Raw genomic sequence first — 10450 nt, 5'->3', positions numbered from 1 at the left:
TGAGTGGGTGAGTGAGTGAGGGGGATCACAGGGCGGTGGGTCTGAGTGGGTGAGGGGGATCATAGGGCGGTGTGTGTGAGTGAGTGAGGGGATCACGGGGTGTTTAACTGATCTGCAGACAGTTTGAAGTCCTATGCTGTATGTCCTGGATTCAATTTACTCATTACACCAACTGGCGTTTTGCTGCATGAATGGTCCCTCTGGACAGAATGGCTATCCCTGTTGCTATCATCACTCTGTAATTGTAACTGTCTGACTGGTTGTCGCAGGAATTTATGGAGCAGTTTGCAGGAACGAGCTCGCATCCGGGGACAGAAGCTCAGTGATGCAGAAGCAGTTCACAAGTGCAGCCAGGATCTCTGTGATGCTTTGACCCATATCAAGGTTTGTGCTTTCAGCTCTCAAACTGGAAAATGCACAGGAAAATAGCAACTTACAGACACACAAATTAGGGTGTGAAGGAGCCTATTCGGCCCTTCAAGCCTGGGCTGCCAGTCAGTAAGTTCGTGGGTGATTCACCGAGTTCCAAATTCCACATTCCCATCCATCCCTGATAATCTTACATTCTTGTTAGGCAAGTTCTCAGTCTACCTCCACCTTAAAACTATTCCATCATGCTGTCTGATAAAGCAGAGGTTTTCAACATTGCGCAAGCCCCAGAGATAAATGTTTGCCTCATCTCTGTCCCAGAAGGGTGAGACCTAATTTTAAACATTGCAGCTTATTTTCTGGTCTGACCCACAAGAGGATACATCGTTTTCACATCCGTCCTATCAAGACTTTTCAAGAGTTTATACATTCCAATCCAGTCACCCCTCTCTCTAAATTCCACTGGATACAAGCCCACTCTGTCTAATCATTTCTGGTGAGGAGAATGTGTAAGTAAGGCAGCTTGTGGGAACATGGTCTTCCCTTTAGGCCTGAAGCCTATTGAGATCACTCCACAGAGGCCGGTATCCCATCACCAAGTCACCCTTTATTTACATGTGGAGAGTCCTTGACACTGATCCCTCAGAGCCAGCTCTCAGTATAAGGATGTCTGGCACTGCTGTCAGCCAGGGCTCCCTGACTGGGGCTATTAATCTGGTCCAATCAGGGAACTTGTAGTCTATGAGGTCCACTTGGCTGACCTCATTACAATCACTGCACCTATATTTCATTCTCATCCAGTCTGTATATCTCTGTGTGCTGGAATGTTGCCACAAGTCCCCTGTCATCTTGATCACAGATTCAGTGTGTGCAGGTTGGAATTACTTCTGTTGTGGCAGCTGCTGCTGTTGTTGTGTCTTGCTTATCATTCAACAAAACCACAGGATGGAATATATAACATCTAACCCAGTTTGGTGGGGACAGTGTAGAGAGAGTTTTACTCTGTATCTAAACCCGTGCTGTCCCTGTCCTGGACAATGTTTGGGCATAGTATAGAGGTGAAGTGATTTGTGTGTTGTGAAATCTGCCTCTTTACAGTTGCCTTTTGCTTCCACCACTTTAGGAGAAACTGAAAAGTTTTCCTGATGAAATTGCAAAGGACCTGCGGGGCGTTCAGGCACAACTGCGGAGACATGAGGCACTGGAACATGGGCTGTCTGGGGCTGAGCAGCAAGTAAGACCACGGATTTGTGATTCGATGTCCCATCGTTATATCAAAAGTCAAAGGAGAGCAGTGTGACTTGATGTTGATCTGTGCACCATGTAAATTTCAACCAACCAGAATTATAGGTCCCAGCTCATCCATCATTTTCCAACAAATCCAGCACTTACAATCCTCTGCCGTAATGTTCTTGTAGAATATTCTGCACAATACACTTTCTTGCTTTCCCTTTCTTCAGTAATTTTCCTGTACAATATGGTCCTCTCTCTCTGTCTTTCTCTCTGACTTTGTCTCTCTGCAGTAAGTGTTCCTGTACAATGTACTGTCTCTCTTTCTGCAGCAGTATTCCTGTGAAATATACTGTCTCTTACTCTCTCTTTCTCTCTCTCTGCAGCAGTGCTCCTGTACAAGTCACAGTCACTCTGTCTACAGTGTTTCTGCACAATGTACTGTCTCGTTCTCTCACCGTACTGTAGTGTCCCTCTACAATATATTCTGTACTGTTGTGCTTGAACTGCTTGAACCCTATACGTTTTTCTGTTTACTTTGTACGGTAGCGACAGCTTAACCTGAAAAGCTCAATTGGATCCCCTAAGCCACCACCCCAATCTCGGCAGGCTTTTGAGGACGCGAATGGCAGTTTCCATGACCCACCTGAAAAGTTCCAAACAGCTTCAGTCTCCAGCTGTGTTCAGCGATGAAGACCGGATGAAGTGCTATGAGTTGGTTAGTCTGAGGAGTGGTAGGCCCACAAGGCTTGGAGAAGACATTGTCTGCAACATGTTAACGATTGCTGTATGGGTGAGGGTGGAATGTATCGAAATGGTTGTGCCCATGCCAACATTTCTGTCTCAGGCTGCAGTGCTCCAGTGAAGCTCAATGCAAGCTGGAGGATTAATACCCTTGTTACTAACCTTCAGGTCTCTACATTCAATTTAACAACTTCAGAGCACGGACGCCTTCCTTCATATTCATCATCCACCCCCACTCCAACAGGTCCTGTCTTCTATGGTTGCACTCAGCACAGCCAATCCATTTTCAGTATTAACTACCATTTCTTAGCCGCATTCAGTCCTGACAAAGAGCCATTGGGCTTGAAACGTTAACTGTTTCTTTCTCCACAGATGCTGCTAGACTTGTTTAGTTTCTTCAGCACATCCCATTTCATTTGTTTTAAATCTCCACTGTCTGCGGTTCTTTATTTTATTATACTAGGATAAACTGGCTGTCCTTCTTAATTGAACCTCTCACTCAGTTTTAATCAGAACAAGGTTAATTTTTTTAAAAAATCCTTTCTTTTGCGGATACCTTTTCCTAAACCAAATGCATTTCTGTTCGAAAAGGAGCCAAATTGATCAGGCCTTCTTAAGAAAGGGTGATTTTTATTAGCTACCAAACATGGGAAGAGATAATAAAGCACAATGCACACACGTGTACAGATCAGAAATATGAATTTAAAATGAACAGTTAACAAGATATACGAATCCCAGTTTGGGTGCTGCAGGGAGTAGATCAACATTCCGTTGATTTGGTGCTACTGATAATGCTGATGTTGGTAGTGAAATAGTTGATTTTGAGAATCTTGGCTCTATAAGTTAGATGATGGCTTTCATCCAGTTTCCTTTTTGCAGTGACTTCACTGCCTTCCCTGGCTTCCAGCACTCAACATGAGAAAGATACTTTCTTTGCCTGCATTGCAGGGGTGTCAAATGACTATCCTCAAACTGTGACCTTCCCAGGACACCAGTTCAAACTATCACATCAGCCACCAACGCTCTCAAGCCAGAGATTGTCACTGACTTTTAACTGTTTTTTTTATACATGGAAGTCGAAAACAAGCATGCAATTTTGGACATAATTGACAGGAGATGGCTCTATAATGAAAGGGATAGTATCTACAGAAGATCACAACCTAATGTGTTTTGACTTTTATCCTTGCCTTTGAAGGGTTGCTGTTTGAAGTCCCTTTGACAGCCTTTCAGGTGTGACATTCTATGGTTTCTCTCAGGGCTTTGGCAGTTACTGAATTTATACTTGCAGTCACCTTTTGGCTATATGTCCTTTTTTTATTTTATAAATAAAGGAACACATTGTCATGCAAAGGTCAGTCAATATTATGATCCGCTGTCATGGCAGTGCTCAAAGCATGTCTCCCTCTCATTGCAGTTGCAGGCTTTGGTGGATGCAGCCGATGAAGTCCTGCACCGATGCTCTACACAGCAGAGTGCAGACCTACAGGACAAGCAGCAAGCTGTCGTGGAAAACTGGGAGACCCTGAGAGCTAAAGTGGACCAGCGGAGGGAAGACCTGGAACATGCCTGTAAAATCCAGAGGTTCCTGGCGCAGGTGAGCAGACTGGCAGGCAGGGGTCAGCATTCCACATGAAATGCCTTGCGTTGTGAAATACACAAAAAATAAAGAGAATCTCCCATTTATTTACTATCCCATCCTCAGGGCGTCCCAGAGCATTAACCTGCCAATTAACTGCCTCATTTGATGAGTTTGATGTGGTAAGCACAGCAAGGCAATTGCACACAGCAATCTGCGCAGATAGAAATATAATTGTGGCCGATCTGTATTAAATGATGTTTTTTTTCTAAAATTCACTTGCAGGACATGGGCGTTCGCTGGATGGCCAGCATTTATCGCCCATTTCTAACTGCCCTTGAACTGAGTGGCTTACTAGGGACATTTCAGAGGGCAGTTGAGAGTCAACCACATTGCTGTGGGTCTGGAGTCACATGTAGGCCAAGTGAGGATGGCAGATTTCCTTCCCTGAAGGACTTTAATGAACCAGATGTTTTTTTTTCCCTGACAATCAACAATGGTCTTCAGTAGGTTCTTAATTCCAGATATTAAAGTGAATTAAAATTCCACCAATGTGGCAGAATTCGAACCCAAGTCCCCAGAACATTAGCTGAGTTTCTGGATTAATGCACTAGCGATAATACCACTAGAAATAAGTATCGACCAGACCCAGGGAAAACTCCACTTTCTTCTGTCATTAGAAATACTGCTTTTACATTCCCCCGGAGAGAATGAGGGGTCTTGGTTTATCGAAACGCCAGCTCCTCCAACAGTGTAGTCTGGAACAAAAACAAAGTTGCTGGAAAAGCTCAGCAGGTCTGGCAGCATCTGTGAAGTTAAAAACAGAGTTAATGTTTCGTGTCCGGTGATCCTTCCCCAGAACTGAGGAAGGGTGACCGGACCCGAAGCATTAACTCTGTTTTTTCCTTCACAGACGCTGCCAGACCTGCTGAGCTTTTCCAGCAACTTTGTTTTTGTTCCTGATTTACAGCATCTGCAGTTCTTTCGGTTTTTATTAGTGTAGTCTGGATCTTGTGGCCACATCTCCAGACTATAGCTCAGACCCATAAACCTCAGACTCAGAGGGGAAAGAGCTCCCAGTGAGCTGTAGCTGACCCTGTCCTGTCGATTTGCTGGCTCCCATATGTTCCCGATTCTCCAAAACAAAAGCCAAGTACTTTGAAGGGAACAAGGCACTGAAGGCAAGGAAACCCCACAAATATAATTCATCGCTGCTTGTATTCTTTGGTGCTGTAGGCTCTGTTTCATTACAGTGGTCCCAGAGCAAGGTTCACATCATCTTCTCAGGGGCATTTAGAATGGTCAACAAGTGCCAGCCTTGCCAGTGACACCTGATTGCAAGAGTTTTTTTCGAAAGAAAGCAATGTTTTAGTATTCAGGCTGGGCCATTAACATATGTTCAAGGCCGAGATAGACAGACAGATTTTTACTCACTGAGGAAATGAAGGGCACCAGGGGAAAGGCAGCAACGCGGAGTTTAGGATTATCAGATCGGCCATGATCTCATTGAATGGCACAGTAAGACTCGACAGGCTGAATGGCCTACTTCAGTTCTTACACCTCATTGCAACAACCCTGTTCCTAACCTGCATCAGAGCAAAATATTCACAGCTCGCTGTAAAAATATGCTAATCAAAGGAGAAATGAGACAGTATACAGATGAGGAGGGGGAGGCCATTCAGCCCTTCAAGCCTGCCCTGCCATTCAGTAAGACCAGGGCTGACCTCATTATTCCCATCTCCCCCACCCCAGTAACCCTTCACTATCTTGAATATTAAAAATACCCAAAGATACTGCTTCCACCACCATTTGAGGAAGGGAGGTCCAATGTCTCCCAAACTTTCCCTGCTCCCATATTCTATATCCTGGCTAATGAAGGCAAGCATCCTGAATGCTTTCTTCACCGCTCTGTCTACCTGTGCTGACACCTTCAGGGATCTGAAGAATCTCAAAAAATTCAATTAAGTTACTCAGACAGGATCTCACTCTCTAACAAACCTGTGCTGACTATCCCTGATCAATCCTTGCCTCTCCAAGTGTTGATTAATCCTATCCCTCAGAAATTTTTCCAATAATTTCCCCACCACTGGCATCAGACTAACTGGTCTGTAGTTGTCTGGTCTATTCCTGATGCCCTTCTCGAACAAAGGAACCACATTAGCCACCCTCCAGTCACCTGACACTTCACTTGTGGCCAGTGATGTATTCGATATCCCTTGCCAGGACCCCAGTAGTCTCCTCCGTTGCCTCCCATATTGGCCTGGGAAACCAGGCCCTAAGGTTTTATGCACCCATTAAAACATCTGATACCTCGTTTTCATTAATCTTAACATGTTCTAGAACCTCGTCATCCCAATTGAAATCTCCAGCTACAGTGTCTTTCTCCTTTGTGAATATTAATTTAAGACCTCTGCCATGTCCTCCAGCTCCACACTCCACGTTGCCCCTTTTGTCTCTAATAGGCCCCAGTCCTTCCCTGGTAATCCTAATTCTAGATTCTCCCACACAAGAGGAGATATCTTCCCTGAGGTCCATCTTGTCAAGTCCCCTCAGGATCTCTTGTGTCTCTCAATCAAGTCACCTCTCACTCTTCTGAACTCCAGAGGATACAGACTAACAGCTATTTCTGACAAGAAAGCCCTCCCAATCCAGGTATGTGTCTAGTGAACCTTCGAAATGAGCTGGGATTGCTGACCACGCAGCAGGGAAATTCAATAGGGATTTAATACAATTATAAAGCATTTTAAAAGACTGAGTAGCCAAATAAAAACAAGTTCAAGACAATTAGGAAAGTAACCAGAGGGGAGATGAGATTTGTTTTTTAACCCATCTGGCAGAAGCGGATTCAGTCGTGACTTTTCAAAGAGATTTGGAGATATCCATGGGGGAGATGAAGTTTGAGAGCCATGGGAATGGAGTGGGGGAGTGAGGCAGATGGAATGACTAGCTCTTTCCAAGAGGTAGCACAGTCACGAGGGGCTGAATGGCTTCGTTCTGAGCTGCTCCAATCGTATCTCCCACAGGGTGTGGCTGACCCTGGGTTCTTTCGGATTCCAGGTTGGTAATTGAGAACTGCCTGCGTGCAATCCCTCATATTTCTTCTCACATACTCGGCATCTGTGTAACCTGAATACGCAGCCCGGCACCCGTTTCGGCTCATCGGTGCTGGCAGACAGGAGCATTTGCTGGATTTTACTGTCAGCATGATTACATGGCAAAACCTGTTGTGTTCAGAATCGCATGTCCGCTGTGGCATGAGGTTTTGCAGGAAGAAAGGTTTTGGCAGTGATAAGAAGGCTCCAGGCTAGCGTCACCCCACCCCATCCCTCCACCATGCCCTGTGCACATTTTGAACTGCTGTGTCTCCTAGGCCCGGGATTACTTCTCCTGGTCAGCTGAACTGCTGAGGGAGATGAAAGTGGAGGAAGCAACGCGTGACAGTTCCATGACGGATTTAAAACGGACCCAGCACCAGCAGCTCCGAGCAGAAATTGATGCCAGAGAAGAGACCTTTGAGCAAGTGATGGCCCTGGGCCAGGAGATCCTGCGGGAATCCTTCCCATCACAAGACGTGAGCCCTGGCTGCCTACATTCGTTCTCCTGCTTGGTGCCTTACTTGTTTCCTTTTGATTCTCTCCCTTATTTTCTCATTCTTCCCCCGATCTCTCTGCTTTCTCCTCCCTCTTTCTGTTCATCTCTCTTTATCTTTCCATCACTGGCCCCACTTCTTCCTCACCATCTTCCTGCCACCTTCTTTGAAACCACTTGCATTCCATTCTCCCTCTCCCTCTCTCACATTCTTCTCTCCCTCTCTCACATTCTTCTCTCCCTCTCTCACATTCTTCTCTCCCTCTCTCACATTCTTCTCTCCCTCTCTCACATTCTTCTCTCCCTCTCTCACATTCCCCTCCCCCTCTCTCATATTCCCCTCCCCCTCTCTCACATCCCCTTCTGTCTCTCGCTGCTCTCCCCATCTCTGTCCCTCCCTCTTTCTCCTCTCCCCCAACCCCCCTCTCTGCTCCCCCTGTCCATCCCCCACTCTCTCCCCACCCCTCCCCTGCACCTCTCTCCCCACTCCTATCCCCCCTCCCTCACCTCTCTCTCAACCCCTCTCTCTTCCCCCTATCTCTCTTCCGTCTCCCCGCTTCTTTCCCCCATACCCTCTCTTCTCCCCCCACCTTTCTTCCACCCTTACTTTCCCTCCCTCCTCTCTCCACCCTCCTTCTCTCACCCACACCCTCTCACTTCCCCCTTCTGTCCCCCACACCCTCTTTCTCCCCCCTCTGTCTCCCCTTTCTTCCCACCCCCAACCTCCTGACCCCCTTTCTCCACCCCTCTCTCTCGTCCCCCCCTTCTCTCTCCCCCTCTGACTGTGTCCACTACTCTGATGTGAATTCTCCGTTCTCCAGGTTCGAGATAAGGTCCGTGCTCTGCACGATGAGAAATCAGGCTTGTACCATCAGTGGGAGTTGAAGAGGAGCTGGTTGGAGAAGATGTTACTGCAGCAGATCTTCTACAGGGACATCAGCCAAATGGAAAAGATCATGAATTCTCAGGAGGTGAGTGTGTTGGAGATGTGGTGCAGCAGGAGATACAGGAGCTGGGTCTGTATCCTAAACAACTAGGGGCCCAGTCCAATGTTAAGATTGTAAAGGTCTGCACCCCAACCCCAAGGTGACCCCCTCCCAAAATTAATGCAAGCTGACTGTGGGTAGATGGGGGCTGGGAGGGCCAATGGGCAGGTGTATGTAGGAACCCCTTACTCCCTGAGCATAGCTGACTCAATTATATATCAGAATGGGACTGCCTGTCTCAGAATCAACACCGTTGTCAATTTAACCCGAACAAAATACAGAGCGTGGGAGCCATGTAAAACATGGGAGTTGAAGAGAAGGGGATCTAACTGCTTCACCCTCCCATTCACACTCCGTGGTCAGATCGCACTTTTCCAAGGGCATTTAGGGATGGGCAATAAATGTGGGCCTAGAGAACGAGGCCAAGCTCCCATGAAGGACAGCTGAAAACCAGCCCATCTGCTGTGCCTTTGGATCTCCCACACAGACTTGGCCACGCCTCTAATCTATACCCCCAACACCATTGCCATCATCATCACCATCATCTCCACCATTACTGACAGCATCACCATGACATCCACCATCACCAACACAATCTCCACCACCATCGTTACCACTACCAACACAATCTCCACCACCATTGTTACCACCACCACCAACACAATCTCCACCATTATTGACCACCAGGGGCAGCAGGCGGTGAAGAAGGCAAATGGTATGTTGGCCTTTGAAGTGAGAAGGTACAAGTTGAGGGGAAGAATCGCCTTGCTGCAATTGTACAGTGTATTGATGCGACCAAACCTGGAGTACTGTGTGCAGTTTTGGTCTCCTTATCCAAGGACTAATGTCCTGGCTATGGAGGGAGTTCAATAAAGGTGTGCCAGACTGATTCCTGGGCTGGCAGGTCTGATGTATGAAGAGAGACTGGAACAGTTAGGACTATGTTCACCGATGTTTAGATGAATGAAGGGTGATCTCATGGAAACCTGATGAGACAGGAGAAATGCAGAAAGGATGTTCCTGATGACCGGGGAGTGCAGAACCCAGGGGTCAGAACTGAAATAAGAAGGAATTTCTTCTCCCAAAGAGTGGTGAGCCTGTGGAATTCTCTGCCACAGAAAGCAGCGAGGCCATAAACTGAAAGTTTTCAGGAAGGGTTTAGACATAGTTCCTAGGGCTAAAGGGATCAAAGAGAAAGCAGGAGCAGGTACTAAGTTGGATGGATCAGCCATGATAATGTTGAATAATGGAGCAGGCTCAAAGAGCTGAATAGCCTACTCTTGCTCGAATTTTCTGTTGCTGTATTACAGCTCTGGGTCTGAGTGAATGTGTGTGACTGTGTGTGTGTTTGAGTGAGTGAGTGAAAACAGTCTCTCATGTGCTGTATTGCAGGTTCCTTTCACTGCTGACAGGTTGGGCTACTTGACATGCCTTGTGCAGTGCGTAAAGTCACCGGTTCTGCTCTGGAAAGCTGGATAGGCTGCTGCTCACTTTCTTGTGAACAAATGGGCAATATGCAGCCCGCGTTGTTTTTGTCGTGCTGCAGACTTGGCTGCAGCAGTTTGAAGGATTTGAAACCCGAGTGAAAAAGAATCTTTGACGAGCTGTTGATCCCTTGGTAAATAAAGCTTAGGCAAGCTGCTGAGGTATCCGTGGCCGGGGTCTCGTCCGATCAACCTCCCACACGAAAGAGGAGGACCAGGGTGGTTGGGGGGGGAGGGGGTGACCATTTCCAATGGACTGAACAGCCACTTCCACAGCTCTCTCACACACACACACAGCCACCTCTCAGACAGTGCTGCTGAGTGGTGACAATTTGCCGGCTACACCAGGAGGTCAGAACCAGTGTGAGTTTCAGGAAAGGAGACCACACAGCCTGCAAGACATTTTGTGAGAGAGAGTGTGTGAGAGTGAGTGTGTGTGTGTATGAAAGTGAGCGAGTGTGAGTGTGTGTGTG

General features: G+C 47.0%; 1 protein-coding gene across 1 annotated transcript in view; it reads left to right on the top strand.

The window, feature by feature from the left end:
- sptbn5 (spectrin, beta, non-erythrocytic 5) overlaps window positions 1-10450 on the top strand; it is a 165848-nt gene that overhangs the window by 59675 nt on the left and 95723 nt on the right. Inside the window, exons 30-34 of the mRNA XM_048600480.1 lie at window positions 270-384; window positions 1493-1603; window positions 3758-3937; window positions 7290-7490; window positions 8329-8478. Of these exons, the coding sequence (XP_048456437.1) occupies window positions 270-384; window positions 1493-1603; window positions 3758-3937; window positions 7290-7490; window positions 8329-8478 (757 nt within the window). The remainder of the gene's footprint in view (window positions 1-269; window positions 385-1492; window positions 1604-3757; window positions 3938-7289; window positions 7491-8328; window positions 8479-10450) is intronic.

Source organism: Rhincodon typus, chromosome 8 (genome assembly GCF_021869965.1).
Source record: "Rhincodon typus isolate 14 chromosome 8, sRhiTyp1.1, whole genome shotgun sequence".
NCBI classification, from domain to species: domain Eukaryota; kingdom Metazoa; phylum Chordata; class Chondrichthyes; order Orectolobiformes; family Rhincodontidae; genus Rhincodon; species Rhincodon typus.
This window is presented reverse-complemented; position numbering and strand designations above follow the sequence as displayed.